This window comes from Vipera berus (assembly GCF_964194415.1).
Source record: "Vipera berus genome assembly, chromosome: 4".
Classification (NCBI taxonomy): Eukaryota; Metazoa; Chordata; class Lepidosauria; order Squamata; family Viperidae; genus Vipera; species Vipera berus.
The window spans coordinates 64,028,242-64,052,393 of NC_138206.1; the positions used below are offsets into that span (position 1 = coordinate 64,028,242).

The 24,152-nt window shown below is 38.7% G+C and overlaps 1 protein-coding gene across 8 annotated transcripts; it reads left to right on the forward strand.

Annotated features, from left to right (window-relative positions):
* Positions 1 to 3,280: 3,280 nt before the first annotated feature.
* Positions 3,281 to 24,035, forward strand: TAB3 (TGF-beta activated kinase 1 (MAP3K7) binding protein 3). 8 transcript variants are annotated; one of them, XR_014026421.1, is made up of 9 exons: positions 8,243 to 8,869; positions 9,918 to 11,361; positions 13,897 to 14,057; positions 18,100 to 18,193; positions 18,597 to 18,680; positions 20,530 to 20,668; positions 21,044 to 21,165; positions 21,575 to 21,626; positions 22,074 to 24,035. XR_014026421.1 is itself a non-coding variant. In XM_081327535.1 (8 exons), the coding sequence occupies exons 2-8, from the start codon at positions 8,768 to 8,770 to the stop codon at positions 21,172 to 21,174; spliced, it is 2,163 nt and encodes a 720-aa protein (XP_081183661.1). In that variant the 5' UTR covers positions 3,281 to 3,445; positions 8,681 to 8,767; the 3' UTR covers positions 21,175 to 24,035. The 8 variants fall into 8 exon arrangements, 7 of the variants coding, with proteins under 7 accessions (XP_081183661.1, XP_081183659.1, XP_081183662.1 ...); XM_081327535.1 differs by adding an exon at positions 3,281 to 3,445 and having other exon boundaries at positions 8,681 to 8,869; positions 21,036 to 24,035; XM_081327533.1 differs by adding an exon at positions 3,288 to 3,445 and having other exon boundaries at positions 8,678 to 8,869; positions 21,036 to 24,035.
* Positions 24,036 to 24,152: the final 117 nt, after the last annotated feature.

Genomic DNA, 24,152 nt, shown 5'->3' on the forward strand with positions numbered 1-24,152 from the left:
TCTTTAATTTACTTCATTTGTAATGCTCAAAATAAGACAATATTTGTATATTACATGAAATCCTTTTCTGATTAGGAAGGGATTAATTAATTCCCTATTTTAATGGAAAATGGATGCTAGCAGAAAATAAAATAGGTTCAAACATTTCCTTTTCTATAGTCCTTATGATCTTCTTGAAATCCCTTTCTCAAAGTTTCACATGCCATAAGATGTATAGGGTTTTACTTCTTATTTACGATTATTAAGATTCATTCTTCTGTGTCTGACTCTAGAAATGAAAAAAATGGACTTATGAATCTATCACACATCTTCCATTAATTCATAATCTTTTTTTTAATGAACAATATTAAGTTGAAGAAAACATCATTTTCTTCTCCTTAGTCCTTTAATGAATGTAACAAAATTTCTAATAAAATGTTTTTATTGATTAATTTTATTTTTGAGACCACTCTACTCACAAGGTATGAGTGGTTTCAGATCATATATAAAAAGGAAACCATGATTGCCTGGAAGAATAATACAACCTGCTATAAACCAAACCTAACTAAAGGAGGCTCCACGAGAACTCTGGGACAACAATTAGCTTTTAGTAATTTCCTGAACATCATAATGGTGACAGCTGCATATGCTTAAACTAACACGAATCAGGAATTTCATTAATCAAGATTTTTGCTAGTGTCCTAGATTGGGGAAAAGTATTTGCAACTTCCACAACTGGAGAATATTTATTGGCTTCATATGTACAAAATATTTCTGAATAAGGTAATTGGCACAAATGGAGATTTTAAGAAAAGAAATTTGTATTAAAACACAAAGTCCAGAATTTATTAACTTTTAATAAATGATATAGGTGATTCATACATTTTCTATATTTTATGAAACTGATTGTTCTAGGGGAAAAAAGCAACACAAAATCCTTCTTATCTATATAAGTCAGCATCCATATTTTAAAGAAAAATACTTCATAGTTGATGCAGTACATCACAGCATATATGATTAAAAAGTACCCTTAGATTGGCAAGGCTAAAATATAGATGCATAGTTGATGGTGCTATGATAAAGTGACAATATTTGGAGGAAATTTAGGAATTTAATCTTTTTATATGACAGTTATAAAATCACAGACATTAGTCTGTGATCAATTAATTATAAGCACCACTGCAAAGTTAACACTTGTCAAATATGACCCATTACACACATTGGATACAGGATCTGAATTGTCACAGTAGTAGAAAAATTAGTATGTAAGATATAAATTAATAAAGATTTTATTAAATAGATTTATACAATTTAGTAAAGAAAATATATTTCTTAAATTAACAATTTTTAATACAGTTTGCATAAGGATATTTAAAATATTTTTAGATAATTATTTATTAGGTTTGTGTTTCTTGACAAGATTAACCAAAGGAGATACTGATGCCCTGCTGCTTGTCAGATTTTGCACGTTTTATCTAAAAATAAAAAATGAATTTGACAATACAAAGTTATAATATAAAAGGTTCTTCCAATAAGCAACATTTTCTTCAATTGGATGGATGGATGACATTTAATTCTATGTAGAAAAACAACGTTAAAAATAAATCCAGCAAAGTCAGAAAAACAATTAAATTTCTTTAGACCCAAATGACTCATAAATGTCTAGTACAAGTGTTTGTCTTATACCAGACATAAATCTTCAGAAGAAAGCATTATTATAGATACAATTTGGATCACTAGAAGAAACCCTCTTTTCTCAAATGCAGTACAAAACATCATAAACTGCACAAGCCAAAAATATTAACTTACAACAAACTTAATAATATTGCCAGGTTGCAATATTCCAGGTGGCTATTATACGTCAACCAATTATCTACTGTATTTTTGCTTCCATCTAGCGGTCCGGATTTTGGCCCTGATGTGGTAGCCTTTCAAATAATAACTTATCAACTTCTCCCCTTTCCTGACTATTCCTGTTCGATCAGTACCGTAGACTCCTTTCTGGACATCACACACCTCGAGAGCAGCGCTTTTCAACTTATAAAATGTGTGGACTTCAAGTCCCAGAATTCCCGAGAATTGAAATTCACACATCTTAAAAGTTGCCAGGTTGAAAGATCTCATTATTCATTCAAAACTGGGACTACGATCCCCTCAGAGTTTATGTTTCTTTCTCTTCCATACCGAATGTTTCGGGGAAAAAGAGAAAAGACTAAAAAATAGGATTAGGAACACCGTCACCCACCCTCCATTACGCCAGTCCCACTCAACTATTTTGAACTGCGCTCACTCCCGCCTATAATTGCTTCCTCGCGTTTCGAACTTGACACATCTCGCGATACTTTCTCAGTGCGATTGCGCCGTATTGAAAAGCGAGGAATACAAGAGTATGCAGTCGCATTGAATTTCAAGTTTCTTCTCAATGGATTCGTTTTCTAAGAATACCTGTTACAGCGCTGCTCAGGATCTCTCGAGCACACGGAAGAAATATAAATACTAGAACAAAGCAGTTTAAACTGCATCCCAAAAAAAAGGAAACCTTTTGCTTGCTTCCTCCCCTGCAGAGTTCGTACTTTGGGAGGTGGAGTGACTTCTGCTTCGTATAGCTTTGTGAAAACGAAGATTGTGCTGGTTGGATTGCTGTTTAAAGGCGCAGGGACCCAGGCAAAGCTACATTTAAGCTTCGCAGTGGGGTAGCATCAAATGCTTGTCAGAATATGAGTAATACTTTTAAGGAATAGATTTTTTTTTCTTTTCCTGTCACCCAGAATGCCGGATATTCAAGATGAATGTCTGGATATGCTAAAGAATTCTCTTGTGTTCGTTTCACCTGCAAAACATGTTACTATTTGATGCTGCAGACTAACTCCCCTTACCTATCCAAATTGCACTTGCCATTATTTAAAACACACACGCGCAAGAAATAAAATTGAATTTCGGCAGAAAACTGCCTTCTTTTCTCGAAATCCCCCCCTCCCCATTCGCTCCAAGAAGGGACAAAAAGCCTAAACGCGGCCCTTCGTCTAGCACCGCTGAGCTCCCCCACACCCAGGTAACCGCTGGCCACGCTATCGGAAATGACGGCTGCGGGGAGTTCTTGGAGCTTTTTCTTTTAACTCTCTGAAAAAAAGGCGGAGACACCCGGCTAGGCTCCTCCTCCTGGGCCTCTCAGCCCGGCGGCCGAGGCTGAATTCCTCTGCCTGGCGCGGGCCGGGCGGGGCCAGACTGGATCCCGGAAACGCTTCCCGACCGTGCCCGGCGCTCTGGCCCACCCCTTCCCTCCGCCCCCGCCGCTACCACCCGGAGACGCCCCCTCTCCGCACGCAGACGGGAAGGGGGGCCCGCCCCGCCCCCACGAAGCCAGCCCGGGGGGGGGCCTGGCCGCCTCAGCTGCCCCCCGCGGAAGGGGGCCGACTGGGTGGGAATCGCGAGATGATTGTGCTGGAAGCGCCCCCCCCCGCGAGCGGTGAGAGGGCGAAGGCCCCGGGGAGAGATCGGCGTGGGTCTCGTCTGCCTGTGCGGCGCGCGCGTGCACGCGCGCGCGCACACGTAACGAGCGGGTTGTCGGCAGAGCCTGACAAGCGGAGGGGAAGGAAGGAGGTGGGGGGGGGCCGCTGTGGCTGGCTGGGCGCCTGTTGAGTGGGAGGTGTCCAGGAGAGGTCAAAGCAGTGGGCTTTCGGGGGGGGGAGGAGTTGTGGTAACAGTGAGGGCGGGATTATGTTGTGATCTGAAGGGGTGGGGGGGGATGTTGCACACCCCTATGCACAAAAGCGTACGCGCGCCAGAAAAGGCAGCCGTAGCACAAAAGTAACAACCCTGCATTAAAACCTTGCGTGGGGAGGGATATTAAGGGTTATTCTTAACGAAAGAAAATGATACAACTTCACCTAGTAGTTTTACAAATCATTCCAATGCTGGTTTTTCTACGAGAGGTACTGGTTGTGTAAGAAGGATGTGCTTGAACCAAGCCGGATGATTGGTAGAGAATTACTCCTTGAGGCCTATAATTAAGGGTCAGTATTAAAGAGTCATACGATTTATCCCGCTTGCAGCCACCCTCGCTTTAGAATGGTTTTCTTGGATTGGATCTGTTGGAATCTGGTTCTCAACCCCTTACAATATTTCAGTTGGATAGAAAGGCAAAACTTTGAAGAAGGCTGTGAGAACTGTGCACTTCTTTCCATGCTTATACACATTTCCAAACTTTCGGCCTGTTTTGGTGTTTGTGATTGGGTTGCTTAGATAGGGCACACCTATTATCCCTGCATTTGTGTAATAGAGATGTGATAATGCCACCACTAAAGCATTGAAACTGTTGTAAGTATTTGCAAGTTTTAATTGCTGCTGCTTCATTCGAAAGGTGTTCTCAGCATGGTCACTGCAGTATGATGATGCTGCTGCTGCTTTGATTTGGCTGCTTTGGAAATAAGAGATCACAAGTGAGAGCAAGGTTTGCAGTATATACTTTTGCTGAATTCATGTTTGCTAGAGCATGCCAATCCAGAGTAGATTATAAAAATGTTTTTTGTAATACCTTTATATTTGTGGTATTCTAGGTCTTGTTCCTAATTATGTATTCTGATACAATTAAAAACAGCAAGGTAACCTTACTGCATTGAGGAACTAAGTGCACAGAGGACCTGTACCACCACAGAGGGCAGTCTGTGTACTTTTGGGGGTCTTTTTCATCTTAAGCTTTGCAACAGAACTATGTAAACTTTATCTGCTCCTACATATTTATGCTCTTTATATGTGATGAGAGTAGAAATTAAACAGGTAATGCTAATTTCTTACTGTAGTAATAGTGTTTTTTACATAAAATAGGAAAACAATATGCAATATTTTCAGTGTTTTCTTAATAGACTAGTTCTTGTGTTGAAAAAATATTTATTTCCTTCTTTCCTTAAATAGTATTTTATAAAAACAAGTGGCAGAGAAATAAAAATCCTGTGTTATAATATTTGTTTTTATGGTAAGATATTAAAATGTGCGTATTTGACATTTGAGAATGAGTTTGGTTAAGGTATCAGGCTATAAACCAGGCTATAAAACCAGGAAAACATGAGTTGCTTTAGGCATGAAGCTTGGTAACTTGGGGCCATTTTAAAGGCTCCACTAAAAGACAATGGTGAACCACTTCCAAAATATTGCCAAGAAAACGGCATGGATTCATTCATGCGACCACCAGAAGTCAAGGCCCAAAATATCATACTGACATTTAAGCAAATGCTAGCTAGAATGATAACTGTATTTTGTAGTGGGAATGTATTAATTGACAGGGTAATGTTATTCCTTCGCCAGATGTAATGATATTGGAACAACAGAGTTTTTTTTTTAAAAAAAAGAACTTTCAGTAAATACCATTGGATATTATGTAAATTCAATAGAATTTATCAATCACTATTAATATCAAGTCATAGATCCCTTATGTTCAGAAATAGTATACCTGCAATATTCAGATGCTGGGACAAAAGGAGTGATCAAAGTGCTTCTGTAATAACTTGGAGCGCTTGGTTGATAGTGATTATGGTGCTAGGTTTTATAACTAGATCCAACATTGGCATTAATAGTACAGATAGTCTTCGACTTACCACCATAATTGAGCCCAAAAATTCTGTTGCTATGTGAGATATTTGTTAAGTGAATTTTGCTCCATTTTACAACCTTTCTTGCCACATTTGTTAAGCGAATCACTGCAATTATTAAGTTAGTAACGTGGTTCTTAAGTGTATCTTGCTTCCCCATTAACTTTGCTTGTCAGAAAGTTGCAAAGGTGATCACATAATATTAATAATAATAATAATTTTATTTATATACCGCCCTTCTCCCGAAGGACTCAGGGCGGTGAACAGGGCAAACATATAAAAATACAAAGATACAAAAGTTAAAAAAGAATCAAACACAATGCCCAAGCTAAAACAATAAATAGATATATTAAGAACAACAGTAAAATCCCAACCCATCCCCCATCAGGCCAGGCCGGCTTGTTCGAATAAGTGAGTCTTCAGATCGCGTCGGAAGGAGCAAAGGTCGGGCGCCATCCGGAGCTCGACCGGCAACCGATTCCATAAATCCGGGGCGCCCACAGAGAAGGACCTCCTGGGACACCCATGATCCTGGGACACCCACAACCATCATAAGTATGAGTCAGTTGCCAAGCACCTGAATTTTGATCATGTGACCATGATGCGACTGTGTGAAAAAGTGTGAAAAATTGTCATAAGTCACTTGTCAGTGCCATTGTAACTTCGAACGGTCACTAAATAAACCGTTGAAAGTCAAGGACAACCTCTAGTTAGTGAATGCTTAGCTATTGTTGTAGATTAAACAAATTTATTCTTTTATGTCTTTTACACAGAGACACATATAACCACACCAACACTTGCAAAGCAAATTAGGGATAGGGAATAACTTTCTTTTAGCTTTATAAACATATTCTAATGGTTGATTCTGTAGTGTCAAATTAATGAGCCATTAAATTTATTTGCTAGCATCTTAACAGAAGATATTTCATAGAGAATTATTAATGGTGATCACTGTACTAGAAATATCCCACAAATGGCAGTTAGTACCTGTATGGTTATGGATTTATGAGGCAATACCCAATGTAAAAATTATACTGGAAGTTTAGTATCCTCCAGAAATACCTAGAGTGCTAATTAAGAATAATGTTGATTTTTTTTGAGGAAAAAGGTGTGGAAACTTTTATGTAAATTAAGGCACTCTATAAAAAGAAATTTACATATTAATAGTTCCAGTTTGACTAGGAAATTTTCAGATTGATAACATTATTTTCTTTTACATACTTACCAAAGATAATTGTTTAACAATTAATCCATTCAGCTTGCATTTTCAATTTGCAGCTTATAATTGGCAATTAATTTACAGAAGAGAAAATTATTTGTAGAAAGAATTAAACACAATAAAATGTTCTGCCTGACATTTCTTTAAAATCTTTAAAATATAGCCTTCCTTAAACTAAATAATCATCTAATTACTTTTTTTGTATATACTACTTTAGCCCTGTGTCATTTGTTGATTTTTTTTCTTTTTTAGCAAAGAATTACTGGCAAGCAGGGAGATTTAATAGTACTTATTAACTGGTCAATGACAAGCCCTTTATAAGTCTTCTGACCGGTAGTGTAACTCATAGGAAAGCAATGCATCCTTCCATTTTTAGGGGGTTACAGTGAAGACCAATTAACATACTTTGTTTTACATTCTGAGAAGGTTGGTTTTAGAGAGCTGTATGTATGCAATACAGGAATAACTTCTTTCAAATAATTGGAAGCATTTTTGTTCTACATATCTTATTTTTATTTATTGAAATTTATTACCTGATTGTATATGCTGTTTTTATAGAGCATCCTCCTGTCACTTAATAATTTCCTAAAATGGCTTAATTTGAATTAAAAATTAAAAATTGTATAATCGTACAATTAATCATACAATACATAAATACATACAATACAAATTGTATGATTAATTGAATTATCATACTTGCTGAAAAACAGCTACTATGTAGGATCTTTTAAAGTCTTTGGTGGTATGAATGGCCATCTTTATAGATCTAGATTTTTTTCAGAGGAGATATTTCTTCCTATTCAGTTAAGTGATATACTCCATGGCTTTGAATAGGGCATAAAAAGTAGGGTGATGCAAAGTATGAATTACCAAGATTCTCCAAGGTAATAAGTTCCTTGCAATGGTAGTGGGTCATTTTTTTTCTCTCAGAAGGGTAGAAAAAGGTTGTTGTACTGAACAACAGCAGAAATGGCCTAAAAACCTGTAATCTAAGTTTGGGGGCATAAGATTTCTTTTTTTCTTTCCTGTCTCCTTCTACCATCCAAATAAATGTATGAAGATGGAAAATTTCTGCATTCATTTGTATAAGGCAAAATAGTGCCTACAGATACTGTGTTCATGATCTCAATCATAGATAATATTTGTATGCTTAGATCTCTTCGTATTTAAATTGCTATCTTAAACAATTATACATATTTTTATACTAATTGACAGATATATATATTTGCGATGGTTTTCCTATAAGATGATAATTGTAATATTGTTGTAAAATTCCACATTTGAACATTGATGAAGTTTAATTCAAGAATTACTTATTGATGTTTATCTTTCTGATAGTCAAAAAATTGCACATTGATATGAGACACAGATAATTGTCTGGAAAGAATCTGCATTAAAATATTATGTAGTCGTTGACAGTGTTGTGCTTCAGGTTTTAGTGACCACGATCTAGAGAACAGATTTCCTGATGTTACGCCAACAACTGTGGCTGGCATCTTCAAAAAAAAATAAAACCTTTTATCCTTATTAGTTTTGAATCATGGATTTAGTAAAGAGAAGTCTGGTTCAAATGTTCATGCTAAAAGAAGTATAATATGAGAATTTAGTGTCCACCCAGATGTCTGTCTACCTTGCATTAAGAGATTACATGGTCAGAGAGTGTCAACCCTTTTTTGAGGCTAAAATGAAGAAAAAATCTTTAAATGTAATCTTGTTGTGAGAATTGTAAACATTCACTTTAGGTGTGTGTATTTATGGGTATTCATCGTGGCATTAAATGTGGTTAAGATTTTATAAACTAGGTTGAGATGAAGTGTTAGTATACCATTCTGTATTCTGTATCATTTTTATTTATTATGTTGTTTCTCATTTTATTAACTTTTTTTTTTGGTAGAAGATGTGTGAAGCATCCAAAGGTCATAATTGCTGGAAAATTTATTGACTGCTATTTGCTGAAAGTCCTGAAACTTAACATTAATCTGGCATGGCGCAGGGAAGCCAGCAGTTAGATATGCAGGTACTCCATGACCTCCGGCAACGTTTTCCTGAGATTCCTGAAAGTGTGGTGTCTCAATGCATGCTCCAGGTAGGTGTTGGTTGAACCCACAGTAGTTTCTCTTTGAAGTAGTAGATAAGGGTAACCTAATAAGTTCCCAGGATAACTCTCAAGGAACAAAAAGAGTATGAAAAAAACTGGGACAGTGGATTATAGGAAATGAGAATAAGAACGAATATAGTCAAAGTTGGTTATTTTGGCCAATTTTCATTAATCTTGTTATACTTTTAGAAAACAGTTTCCTTCTTCCCCCTTTCTTTTCTTTTTTCTTTTACAAATAATTCTGTCAGGCTCAGTTTAATTAAAAATAAAAGTATTTAAGTAAATAAGCATGGGCATAGCTAGAAATTTATATCCTGCCAAAATCAGCTGGGATAAATTCATTCTTAAGTTATAATCTTCAAGATTGGTAGAAGCACCTTGATACATATGTTCAGCTTTTGTTCTTGAAAGTATTTTCCATCCTATATTTTCTTCCTATACAATTTATTTTCTTCCATTCCACTATTAATTTCATTTACATTTATGAAATGGAATACTGTGCGCAGAATACAAAATTCCCAGTGGGAAAAGAATTATTCTGTTAGAAAACTCAAGCCTTAATTATTTCAGTTTCCACGTACATCTCCCATATCTGTTTTCCTATTTATCCCAAGCTGCAGTAGAAGGCGTAGGTAACATTCTAGTTCATTCATTGAATAACACAATATATATATACTGGTTTTGGGGAAGCTCTTTAGCTAACAAGGTTTGGAGAATTAACATCTGTTTTGCAAACCTTTAAGAAGAATTAATGAGATATTTTGTAACTGCATATATTTCAAAGCTGTAAGAAAGTTTTTCTAGATGGTGATTGACAATGCTTGTAATCTTTGTGGAAGATCTCTTACATCTTGGAAGATTTATTTATATATGACTACATAAGCAAATTTAAGTTAATCAAAATTACAAGTTTAAGTTATAACTTAAAGTAACAACCTTAACAAATATAATACTGAAGAGTAAGACAGATTGTTGTACTATAGTTTCTAAAACCTGCTCCATAATATAGAACACCAGCATGTTTTATTTCTTCTAGAACAACAACAATCTTGATGCTTGTTGTCGAATTCTTGCACAAGAGAGCAACAAATACCTATATATGGAGTATCACAGCCCAGATGACACCCGAATGAACAGGAATCGTCTTTTGCATATTAATCTTGGCATCCATCCTCATACTAACTATGGAGGGGATGGACCTCAACTTAATGGTGGTCGTACACTGGTACATAGTTCAAGTGATGGACATATTGATCCACAGTGCACCCCAGGCAAACAGCTGATCTGTTTAGTCCAAGAGCCACATTCTGCTCCTGCTGTTGTTGCAGCTTCTCCAAACTATAATCCTTTTTTTATAAATGATCAGAATAGAAATGCAGCTACTCCTCCTCCACAGACACCTCAGCAGTCTTCTCCCATACAGCCTGGAATGAATACATCTGCTATGCAAGGTCCTCCTCCTCCATATATGCATATACCTCGGTACAGCACAAATCCTATAACTGTTACAGTTTCACAAAACCTCCCTTCTGGGCAGCCTTTACCCAGAGCTTTACAAATTCTTCCTCAGATTCAAAGTACTCCTTATGGAAGTCCTGGATCACTGTATATTAGGCAGACAACTCAAGGTTCTTCAGGACGACAGACTCCTACTCAAAGTACGCAGTGGCATTCATCACCACCAGGTCCAGTTCCACATTATAGTCCACATCCATTACCTGTCTATCCACACCAACAGAGCTATCAGCCTTCTCAGTATTCTCCCAAGCAGCCCCAGATTCCTCAGTCTCCTTTTCGATCGCCACCTGCTTCCCAGTGCCCTTCTCCTTTTGGATCGCCTCAACATCAAGTTCAACCCAGCCAATTAGGACATCAAAGTTCCCATGTATTTATGCCTCCTAGTCCTTCAACTGTGCTACCCCATCCATATCAACAAACACCACAGTCATATCAAAAACCAAGTGGACACTCAGTATCTTATCTCCCATACGGTGGACCTACTTTATCTAAAGGCTCCATGAACAAGATAGAAATTACTGTTGAACCACAAAGACCTGGGACTACACTTAATAGGAGCCCTTCGCCTATAAGTAATCAGCCATCCCAACGGAATCAGCACCCACTATATACACCTTTAACTCCTTCAAGTTCTCCTTCAAGAAGTATAGCAGGTCAGCCTAAACCTCCTTATAGTGTTAATCCGGTATATATAACATATACACAACCAGTTGGACCTTCAGGTATTCTTACACAGTCCCCCCGTGTAATGGTATCTCAGCCAAATCCAGCAGTTTTTAAAATCACAGTAGGTCGAGCTCCTGCTGAGAATCTTCTAAATTTAGTGGACCAAGAAGAACATTCTGCAGCACCAGAACCTATTCAGCCCATTTCAGTTGTACCAGGATCTGGAGGTGAAAGAGGAAGGCATAAGTACCAGAGAAGTTCCAGCTCTGGATCAGATGACTATGCTTATACTCAAGGTAAGGTCGCTAAGCTTTTTGCTTAATTAAATTCTCAAAATGTTTCCTAAGAACCAAATAATTTGGGCTGTGATTCATCTTAAATAGCTGTGTCCCTAACTACAAATATATCTCCGAATGTATAAGTTAATATGGATAGGTTAACAAAATCATGCCTGTGATTTTTTCTCAAGATGAAAGAAATAAACTTATTTCATTTACCACTTTGAATTCTGCAACAGTAAAAACGGTGATAAGGTGCGCCTGCTGTGTGATATGGTGATAAAAGTATGATAAATTAACCTAGCCTAGCCTAACCTAGCATAACATAGCATAATACATTATATTGCAAAAATATTGTGTACCACTTAATAGCACATAAATGAACTAGAAATGGGACTGTCTTGTAATATGACATAACTGAATGGTACCCTAAAAAATCTGACTGTATAAAACTAGCGTACCATTACATATTTCAGATAAAGGAAGCATAAAATAACCAGTGTAGAGGTTTTTTTAAAAAAAAATATCGGTAGAAATTATTTGTTTTAATCTTCAATACAGCTTGAGTTTTATCAGTATAAATTGCAATATTTAAGGTTTTTTGTACTTATTTGAATTATTTAATATTTTGAGGGACTAGTCCAAGCCATTACCAGGAGTCAACACTGACTTGAAGGCACAAAGAGAAGTATGGCTATGGAAAAGCAGAAATTAATTCATTAAGGTAGAAGGTGGAAGAATAGGACACCTTCTGCTATATGGTAGGCTATATAAGTATAAACTGAATTGGGGGGAAAAAGAGAATATCTCACAAATGTCTGTTTTCCACTTTGTAGTGAGCTTTCTTCAATAAGTACCTTATATTTTTAGGTACCTAATTCCTTTTTTTTCGCCAAAGGGAAAAATTGAAGATTCATGAATGAAGAAAATGGTTAAGATTCAAGGTTGAACCTTTATTCTAAAAGAAAAGATAAAGCAGTCAAATAAGCTGTACAGTCGGTTGTTGTTATTAATTTATCTTGCTCCAGTTTCTGGTTATTGGAATTCCTTGGATTTATCCTGAGCACTGATTTAGTGATCTGGAAAGAAAGCTGTTTTTCTAAAGGACATACTGTAACATTCCTTTAATAGGTGGTATTTATCAGTCAAGAGTATTTCAGACTACATTGTAGTTCAGGTTTCTTCATATACATCTAGTTCTGTGGTGGCAAAACTATGGCATGCGTGCCACAGGCGGCATGCAGAGCCGTCCCTGTGAGCACACGCGCCATTGCCGGGCTCCTCCCCTCCCCCTCTCCATGCATGTGGAGTCCAGGAAGAGCTGTGAGAGCTGGGCAGGGTGAGGGAACCTATAAAAGGGAGCAGTTTTGGCAGGAGAGTGAGTGAACGGCCTTTGGAAGCGACCAGTGGTGGGTTTAAAATCATTTAACAACCGGTTCTCTGCCTTGCCTTCCCCCTGCCTTGGTCGGGCTGGGCTGCTTGGGGGGGTTGGCTGGGGTGGGGGCAGAAGGGTGGGGTCATCAGGTCCCGGCTGGGGGAAGGCTAGGGGGGCGGGAGGGCCAGGATACCTCCGTGGAGGAAAGCCGCCCCCCCACCGGCTGAGCCTTTCATCCACACTGCAGTCATGTAGGATTGCATAGAAGGAGCACTGGGCAGGGGGCTGGGGTGGGCAGTCGGCAGGGGGGAATCAGAGCCATCTCCCTTCCGCAATTCTTCCCACAGGCATCCTTCCCCACGAGCATCATCAAGGTGGCCACACCCACTGTGGTCACGCCCACCCAGTCAGCCACACCCATCCAGTCACCCGGTGATAAATCAATGGGTTTTGGGTTGCGGTTTGGGCACTCGGTCTCTAAAAGGTTTGCCACCACTGATCTAGTTCTTCATTAGTGAAAGGCTAATGAACAAAAATGAACCAGGTCCCTGAACTGATAATATAGGTGGCCTTTGGTTAACATCCATTCTTTCAGCAATCAAACTTATGGTGGTTCTGAACAGATAGGACTTAGGACAAGTCCTCCAAGTTCATGCTGTTGCCACGCTCCTGCGTTCATATGGTTGTGATGCGAGTGCTTGGCAACCAGCCACATTTCTGACCATTGCAGCATCCTTCAAATGTGATTGTGATCTGCAGTCTCCCTTTATGGCTTTCCACAAGCAAAGTCAATGAGGAAGCTATCAGGAAGTCTGCATTCAGTCAGGGAAAGTCCTCACTTAATGACCCACAGTGATTTGTTTAACTGGGGACTTTTGGAACTGCTATCATTAAGCAGTACAGTCATGTGTTGTCACATTTTACAACAGCATTATTTATTGATCAAAATTCAGATCTCAATTAGCATTGTTAAGTGGAGATTATCTTCATGAGTATGTAATGAACTTCCTTATGGGGGAATATTATGTCTATAGCTCTTGTTCCTTTCTCATGAAGTATTTGTACCTCAGCATTTGATCGCATGTTTATGTTTGCTTCTGTTTTGAAAAGGTCGTTTATACTGTAGTTACAAGCTCGATTTCTCAATTTTATGCATGCTATTCTCTGTAATGCACTAGCTTTGCTGTTACACCAACGTGCAAGGATGGAGAGGTTAGCAAAGGAGCTGAACTTTGAGAATGAGGAACTTGAGAATCTTAAAGGTGAAGTAAATAATATGGAACATGATCTTATGCAAAGGCGTCTGAGAAGAGTGAGCTGTACAACCTCAATCCCAACAGTAAGCAATTTTTCTATAATTATATTAAAATAAAATTGTTCTTTACTGAAAGTATGAATAATTTGCTGTATTTTAAATTCATCATTTTTCATCCAATACAGTTGAGTTGTTTCAGCAGCTAGGTACAATGTGTTCTCTTAGTTGCCTCATAAGCTTTACCACCTCTTCCAAATTCTGTAATACTATCTTAAGAGCCTTGGTGGAGCAGTGGGTTAATGCCTCCTTAAGTAACACCAGCTGCCTGCAATTAGTGCAGGTTCGAGTCCCACCAGGCTCAAGGTTGACTCAGCCTTCTATCCTTCTGAGGTAGGTAAAATGAGGACCCAGATTGTTGGGGGCAATAAGCTGACTTTGTAAAAATGCCGCTTGGGGGGGGGCGAAAGCCCTAATAAGCAGGCATATACATAGAATGAAGGCTATTGCTAAGCACATTGATTTATGCTTCTTAGATTGTAAGTCGCCCTGAGTCTTCGGAGAAGGGCGGGATATAAATGGGATTTTTTTTAAAAAAAAAGTTGTTAGTTTGGAGTTGTTCTGAAAAGGCATATCAGCAGTATGTTGTTGCTTCAGGTAAAAGTAGGAAACCCTCATTACAAACAATATTCTGAAACGTAAGTCATCGTAACTGTTGTGATCTTTGGCAAGGCATTGATTGAGAATCAGCAGAGGTGGAGTGTTTTCTTGGTCTTGTCTTTCAGCAATTATATACTTGCATTTGCTTGTGTCTTAGTTCTGTAATTCTTTTATATTTCTTAAATTCCTTCTCTATCCTAAAATAATACCTTGAGTTGAAGTTCCAATAGAAGATTATTTGCCCCAAAAGGGAACATGGTGACATAGAGGCTTAATGATGCTGGATGTGCTGAACAATTGCCAGCACTCTGGCAGTTCAAGTCCAGCTCCGCAGGACATGGTGAGCTCCATAGCACCTGCCTATGACCCCCAATGGCCTGTATAAGACCTCTTCCAACTTGCCCATGTTCCAAAGAGCCTGCCACCAACAACCTGTTTACACCACCCACAGCCCAGGCTGGCCTACCTGCTCACGTGAGCTTGGAGTTGCACCACATTGCTTAACAGTGGAAACTCAAGACCCTATTGCCATTGTAACCTGAGGACTGCCTATAGGTATTAATAAGAATGCATACATTTTAACATATAAATCAGTTCAACCCATCAAGTTCAACCCAGCCAATTAGAACATCAAAGTTCCCATGTATTTATGCCTCCTAGTCCTTCAACTGTGCTACCCCATCCATATCAACAAACACCACAGTCATATCAAAAACCAAGTGGACACTCAGTATCTTATCTCCCATACGGTGGACCTACTTTATCTAAAGGCTCCATCAACAAGATAGAAATTACTGTTGAACCACAAAGACCTGGGACTACACTTAATAGGAGCCCTTCGCCTATAAGTAATCAGCCATCCCAACGGAATCAGCACCCACTATATACACCTTTAACTCCTTCAAGTTCTCCTTCAAGAAGTATAGCAGGTCAGCCTAAACCTCCTTATAGTGTTAATCCGGTATATATAACATATACACAACCAGTTGGACCTTCAGGTATTCTTACACAGTCCCCCCGTGTAATGGTATCTCAGCCAAATCCAGCAGTTTTTAAAATCACAGTAGGTCGAGCTCCTGCTGAGAATCTTCTAAATTTAATTTAATTTAATAATATTTATATACCGCCCTTCTCCCTGAGGACTCAGGGCGGTTCACAGGGCAGAATAAAATACTAAATACAAACGTTAAAACAAGATTAAATAATTGCCCATATTAAAACAGTTGGAATCAAGTTCTAAAACACCAAGTTAAAATTAAAACACAAGACTAAAAACCCCACCAATCCCCATCAGGCTAGGCCGGCTTGAACAAACAGAAACGTCTTGAGATCGCGACGAAAGGAGCGAAGATCGGGCGCCATCCGGAGCTCTACCGGTAGCTGATTCCACAGCTCCGGAGCGCCCACAGAGAAGGATCTCCCCCTGGGGACCACCAATCGACATTCTCTGATCGGTGGCACCCTGAGGAGGCCCTCTCTGTGGGAACGCACAGGGCGCAGGGAGCTTGATGCCGGCAGCAGATGTTCCCTAAGGTACTCCGGCCCCATGCCATGAAGGGCTTTAAACACTGTTACCAGTACCTTGAATCTCACCCGGAAGACAACTGGCAACCAATGCAGCTCACGGAGCAGCGGTGTAACGTGGGAGTATCGGGAGACTCCCAACACAACTCTCGCGGCTGCATTCTGTACCAGTTGGAGCTTCCGGGTGGTCCTCAAGGGCAGCCCCATGTAGAGAGCGTTGCAGTAGTCTAGACGAGAGGACACGAGCGCATGAGTGACCGTGCACAAATCATCCCGGCTAAGATAGGGCCGCAACTGGCGCACCAGGCGAACCTGGGCGAAGGCCCCCCTAGTCACAGCTCCTATATGGTCTTCCAGGGTGAGCCGTGAATCTAGGAGGACTCCCAAGTTGCGAGCCCTATCTACGGGGGGTAATAGTTCACCCCCCATAGCCAGAGGTGGAACATCCGAATAAACCCGGGATGAAGGTATGCAGAGCCACTCAGTCTTGTCGGGGTTGAGCTGGAGTCTGTTCCTCCCCATCCAGACCCGAACCGCCTCCAGGCACCGGGACATCACGTTGAGGGCATCACTGGGGTGGTTTGGGGTCGAAAGGAAAAGTTGGGTATCATCAGCGTACTGATGATACCCAACTCCAAAGCCACGAATGATCTCACCCAGCGGTTTCATGTAGATGTTGAACAGGAGAGGCGAGAGGACCGACCCCTGAGGAACTCCACAAATGAGAGACCTCGCGGTCGACCTCTGCCCTCCTGCCAACACCGACTGCGAACGTCCCCGGAGATAGGAGGAGAACCACTGTAAAACTGTGCCTCCCACTCCCAATCCCCTGAGACGCCGCAGCAAGATACCATGGTCGATGGTATCGAAAGCCGCCGAGAGGTCTAATAGGACTAGAACAGAGGAATATCCCCTGTCCCGAGCCCTCCAGAGATCATTCACCAGCGCGACCAATGCCGTCTCCGTGCTGTGCCCGGGCCTGAAACCCGATTGGTACGGGTCTAGATAATCCGCTTCATCCAGGACCAGAGGGAGCTGATGCGCCACCACACTCTCAACAACCTTCGCAAGAAAGCGAAGGTTGGAGACAGGACGAAAGTTGTTTAATACAGCTGGGTCCAAGGCAGGCTTCTTGAGGAGAGGCCTCACCACCGCCTCTTTCAAGACGGCGGGGAAGCAACCCTCACTCAGAGAAGCCGATATAACTGCCTGGAACCAGCTGCGTGTCCTCTCCCGGGCTGCATAGACCAGCCAGGAAGGGCACGGGTCCAATAAACACGTGGTGGTGCTCAGCCTCCCCATGATCCTGTCCACTTCCTCCGGAGTCACAGAATCAAATTTAGTGGACCAAGAAGAACATTCTGCAGCACCAGAACCTATTCAGCCCATTTCAGTTGTACCAGGATCTGGAGGTGAAAGAGGAAGGCATAAGTACCACCCACAGCCCAGGCTGGCCTACCTGCTCACGTGAGCTTGGAGTTGCACCACATTGCTTAACAGTGGAAACTCAAGACCCTATTGCCATTGTAACCTGAGGACTGCCTATAGGTATTAATAAGAATGCATACATTTTAACATATAAATCAGTAGACAAAAATATTGAAAACAGTCATTTTCAATTTGATAAGGAGACTATTAATTAATCTGTCCTGTTCCAGTTCGTGGCTCTTGGAATTCTTTGCTTCTACATTGAGCATTGATTTTTTTGATATGGACACAAAAGCTATCTTTCTAAAGGACATACATTCTCTTATTAGGTGATATTATCGGTAAGGAAAAATTGTAGACTGTACTTCTAATTCTCATCTTTTTTTTTGCACTTTGTGAATGCACCTCTGATAAAGGAACAGGATGAAGAAGTGGGCTTCTGGTTGGCTGCATTTATGTGTTTAGTTAAATGAATGTGCCAGCTGACTTACTTTCTATTCTTGATTCTCTCTGCTAGCCCGAGGAGATGACAAGATTGAGAAGCATGAATAGGCAGCTCCAGATAAATGTAGACTGTACTCAGAAAGAAATTGACCTCCTTCAGTCTAGAGGTAGATGTTTTCAATGATTTTCTGTATCTGAAATGCATTGAGTTGGAGCTTTATGTAAGAATTTAAGAGGTATTGTGAATATTATTGTCTTTCCCTATTATAGTCGTGGAAAGAAAGATAAACATATCTATTTTCTTGTTACTAGATGTGTTGTTTTGATACTTTAGTTAAAATGTGTTTGGGAATACTGATTCTGGCAATATCATTTAAGGGACAAAATTGGCAAGCATTCTTTATCATATTTGGGCAGCTTCCAGAATAGCAAGACTATATGACTTTAAGACACTGTTGTTTGCTTCATTTCTGTATTGTTTCAGGTCAAAAGCACACAACCAGTAACTTCTTTTACCTTTTAAGCATATGTCCTGTTCAAAATACATTATTGTCTTCTTTTTATTAATAGGCAACTTTGACCTGAAAGCCATGAATAATTTTTATGATAACATAGAGCCTGGTCCTGTTGTACCACCAAAGCCATGTAAAAAAGGTGAGTCACTACACAAATATTCAAGATGTAGTTTGTTTCTGGTATTTTTTTGCAGAGGGATTCTTATATTAGAAGGAAGGAAATCAGATCTATATGTTTCTTATGGACAAGTATTTTTTTTATAAAGAAAGGCATTATGTCAAGAAATATATGTTGCTTTCCATTATTTATATCCCGCAGAAGCTTTGCACAAAATAACACTTCACCAATTTCCTTATGAATTTGCAAAAGTAATGTTGGCAGTGCTTTAGGACTTGTGTGGAGAACAGAATAGCAGAGCAGGACTGTTGGCAATGTGAGAACCTGGGTGATTGGTTCTGTTATTTATTTATTCAAATTTATTGGCCACCCAAATCTAATGGACTCTGGGCAGCGTACAAAATTAGAAAAAACATAAAAACAACTGATAACATTAAATCAGATAGACAGCCCTGTATAAATAATCCGATAAACAATAAAATAAAACAAAACAGGGACCTTAACAAATAATAAACATCAAATCCAGACCTGGTACCAAAGATAGGTTTTCAAATCTTTCCTGAATCCTAGGAGAGAGAATGTCATCCTTACCTCTGGGGTGATGCTGTGAAGAGGATGGTGGTCACAACAGAGAAGGCACACTTCCTATTTCCCACAAGATGACAGCAGTTAATGGAAGGAACCTAGAATGCACCCACTCTGCTGAAATGTACTGGGCAGGCAGAAATGATGACAGACAAGCAGGCTCTTAGTTATCCGGATACTACAATTCTGGCATTAAGCCCTATGCCATATATGGCTTATCTCATGCATCACATTTCGCTCATTATATTTGAGTAGAATTTATAGAAATAGTAATTTACTGAATTGTAAATATTGTAGCCACGTGGCCATATTGTGCAACCTATGATATTTGGAGAGAAAAATAATACAGTTTAAAATATATTAAATATAATTGCTATAAGTCAGTTTGCTGATTATGTTCAAATGAATGGAGATTGTACATTATATATAATCTAAAGTAATTGTGCATATATAAATGTTGAATAGTTCACCCTTCTGCAGAAGATACATGATTTTCCAAGCATTATTTTGTGTAGCATTTTCAAAATCTTTAATTAATAAGGGAAAATATAGTAAATACTTTGTTAGAGTGTAAAATAAAATTTTAAATCAAAATCAGCGTAAAGACATGGTAATTAATATAATTCAGTAACATGTCAGAGTAATGTTCTGGATCATTCTTGATAGGTAAATAACTATGCTTCCAATAGTTATTATGTGGCTAAAGTAAGAATGTTTCATACCCACTGTCAATGCTGCAAACATAGGATTTTTTTGCTCTGACAATATAAGAGGCAAACATTTTTCTTTAAAATGTTTGCTTTGAATAAAATGAAGCTGGTGGGGGGAGGAGAATGCTAACCCGGCTGTTTAAATAAGATAAGGAATGGCACGCTAGATAATGGAAGTGAAGCTTGCGTTTTGGGCTAATTGGAGAATGTGATTTATGACGTCCAAATAAGGAAGGGAATTGTGTTTGATACGATGTGTTCAGGGGAGGAGAATTCAGATTTTGGCATGATGTCATGGTTCCGACTAATGAGACAGATCAAAGAACATTCCAGCATTGTTTATTCTAAAAAGTCTATAATAATGAGAACGAAGCATCGGCACTCATGGATGGATGCCAAAATCTGCATTCTCCCCTGAACACATTTCCCTCCCTTATTGTAGTGAAAACAAACAGGCCTTACAGTGTGCTTATACGTGAAGGCCAAATGAAATATTAATACTAATGTTATTATTGACCTATGATATTTAAAGATTTAAAAGTATTATGTTTTATAAGAAAAATGATTCTTTGTAGACCATCAAAATAGTTCCAAGCAAGTTCTGCGATCTCAGCCAAGAGATGAGGACTTTGAAGGAGCTCCATGGAATTGTGACAGCTGTACTTTCTTGAATCACCCAGCACTGAATCGTTGTGAGCAATGTGAAATGCCGCGGTATGCCTGAATTTATAAAGGTCTACTTTGTATTAAAATGGGCTTTGAGATCTCAGCCGTAGATGAAAATTTGGGGGAACCTTTCAGTTCTCTACCAGGTATTTTGCCAGCCGGTCATTTTCAATTTTTGAGAGAGAAAAATCTCCTTTTCATTCATGCTGCACTAAAGATTAGCTTGTGGAGATATACTCTTATCCCATGGTGGTAAGAAAGTGTGAAAGGATATTCTGAATCCAAAATGGATTTTCTTTGAAGAATGTATGCAGCGAAACAAGTGATTGCTGTTGTTCTAGCCCCCATAATTACATTTGCTGGTTAGTAGTCCTTACATATATTTTTATAAGCATTGAACAATTACTTTGTGAAGTGTTACAGGTATGCAGACAAACTGTGAAGAACCAGAGCTGATCTGGCTACAGCAAGCTGGAAAACAAGAGCTCCCTATGTTTCCAGATTGTAAACTACTGAAAAAAGGGGGAATCAAAGAACAGAAAAGGGTAATCTGAAATGCTGCTTTTTTCAGGGTAAATTAAATCTACACAATTGCTGTTTTGATTTTGTGAATCATGGTGAGGAGGGAAAAGTACTGTACAACCTTATTTATAGAGTACAATCAGAAGTGACTTTACAGTCCCTTTTGCTTGTACAGCACTCACCAAGTCATGCTAACACTGGTAATTAAATAATTATACCATATTACACAGGAAAAATAGTGCTGCATGCTTTTATTAGGCCTTTGTGTTTTAAAACTAAAAAGTAAAAGTATGCTTTTATAAATTATGTTCCCTTGAAACTGCTTGACAGTGGAGCGGACATATACCAAATGCAGAACTGTTCCAAATTCTTTTTGGAAAACTTGAGTTCAGCCATTGATAGTATAAGAAATGTTTGCACCCTCTTTCTTAGGCCTTTCAGCTTCCACTTATGTGAAGAATTCATGATGTTTACAGCACAGAAGGTACTTTGTGCCCCATTCTGATTTAGCTGAAAACCACTAATCAATATAAGCTCTCCAATAAAGTTTATTTGCACATTGTCAGTAAACTAGCTTGTATTAATTAGTATGAGTAATGGTTTTTGAAATGTTGCACATTGCATTTTGGTGTGATCCTTGGTCAGTTAAAGGGTATAGAGAATCCAGAAATGGTATAGAGCAGTGATGGCAAACCTTTTAGAGACCGAGTGCCCAAACTGCAACCCAAAACCCACTTGTGTATTGTCGGGTGCTGGGTGGGCGTGACCCATTGAGTGGGTGTGGCCCATTGGGTGGGCGTGGCTGTGGTGGTAACGGCAGACTGGGTGGGACTAAAAAGTTCAATCAGTCAATTCCAACTGCAAGATCTTTTTTTTTCCCCACGAGAAGTTGAAATTGATTGATTGATTGAACCTTTTTTTTTGCACACAGCGGCGGAGGCTAAAGCGAAAAGGTTTTATAAAACCCAGCTGAAGGCCTAGGACTGGGGTGATGGCACGCGTGCCCACAGAGAGGGCTCTGTGTGCACCTGTGGCATGTGTGCCATAGGTTCGCCACCACGGGTATAAAGAATCCAGAAATTGAATTGTACTAGTACCTGTATGAATATGCTAATCATGAATAGGATATTTTATTTGTGAGTGCCTCAGGATACTGAAATAAAGCAGTCTTCTGAGTTTGAAGTTGAGTCAAAAATAAAATTGTTTATGAATAATCAGAATTCCTTTTTCACACCGATGAATCACCAGGAAAGTAAATTTTACTTCTTACACATTCATGTTACTCTGAATCATATTTTACTTGTGCATATTTTGCTCTTATCTGTTGGTATTACATATGACACAGTTTCTGTTGAAATTGGAATGTATTGAATGCAATGGATATTAGTCCATTAAATTCTTACAGAAGCTGTATGGAATCCAGCTTGATTCAATCAGTCAATCAAGTAGAACAATTACATTAACACTCATATTAAGTTTTTTTTTGTTGACTTTTACACTATAACAAATATGACTATGAGAGGTTAAAAGGGAACTTGTAAGAATTCTGTATCCCTGTTTAAGAGTAAAATTACAAAATTCTTTTCTTTTACCTAGAGAAAAAATTAAGATGCGAAGGTGCAAAGACTTTCATGTAAAGTATTCTTTTTATAAGTTATCTATTGAATCACATTTATATTGTTCCTTAGTATTGGTCATACTTCATGAACTTTTTAAAACAACCTCAGTCAATACTTAGTCAACTGCTACTATAGGAAAGGAAATTGTACTAAGTTCAGAACATAAATAGCATGTTTGAAGGTATACACGATTTTAGTTGGCAAGGAGATACTTACAGATATTGTATGAAAGTTAGGCTGAGTTTATCTTAAGGGAATTTTTTTCTGGAATTGGGAAGCACAATCAAAATTTCTATAGTGTTTTGATGAATGAAGACACTTATAAGAACTTAAGGTTTCCCTGTTTTATGTCATGAACAGGGAATTCTTTGGACATGCTATACTGTGTGAATTCAGTACATTTGCATAATGCCCAGGCTAGATTGTGGAATAAATATAAATGTTTAGTGATTTACTCATACTTTCACTATTCGAAGTGGAAGTCAGAGCAGAGTTTGTAGTGGGGAAGATGATAATTAGTAGTCAAGTCAAAACTAAATAAAATGTAATGCTGTAATTTCAGTGTGCAAAAGAATCCTTTTACCTGTTTACTTGTAAATGTCCTTTCACACTGTAATATGAATTGTAGCAGTGAAATTAATTTTAATATGTAAGTATTTCATGTGAAGCTATTCATGTCTACATGGAAAGTACCCAGAAATAAGTGAATTCAATCAAAATGGATTTAGGTTATGCCAAAATAATTGTTGATTACCTAAAAGGTTTCACTAATGTCTGGATTCCTTATATTATTTAATACACAAAATGCACTGCAATTCATACAAATTTAGAATGTGTGCATGTGAGTGGTGGGATTCTGAGGCCATCATGAATTTTTAAAATGCACTACTTTTTAATAATAGCTGATCTGCCCTTGCCCATGGGCCTTGGATGAATCTGTTTACTAGAAAATCCAAGGATACCTTCTAATTCTCCAAAACCTTTTCTTTATACATGCCTTTTTTGTATTTAATGTTATTAAAATATATCCTTTCACATGTACAAAGCTCTTCCAATTTTAGTTGATAGAATAGCTTATAGCAAGCCAAAATTAAATCCTGTACTTGATTATTTGATGAAACTATCAAGCTAGCATGTTTGTGTAGGAAGAGAGGGCTAAGAAGAAAAGAGACACTGTTTTGTAAAATCTGATGGAGGTGTGTGTTTCTCTGTGATATGTATGTATTTTTCCTTATGGCAGATGTGTGAAGCAAATATAATTTTTAAAGAGCTGGTCTCGGTCATATTATTAAGTCATGTTTTCTCTCAGTTATTGTATGCTTCAGTTATGTCCACTTCTTATTTCCCATCCTTTTTGATTGTAAATTTCTTTAAAATCTCTCAGATTTTAC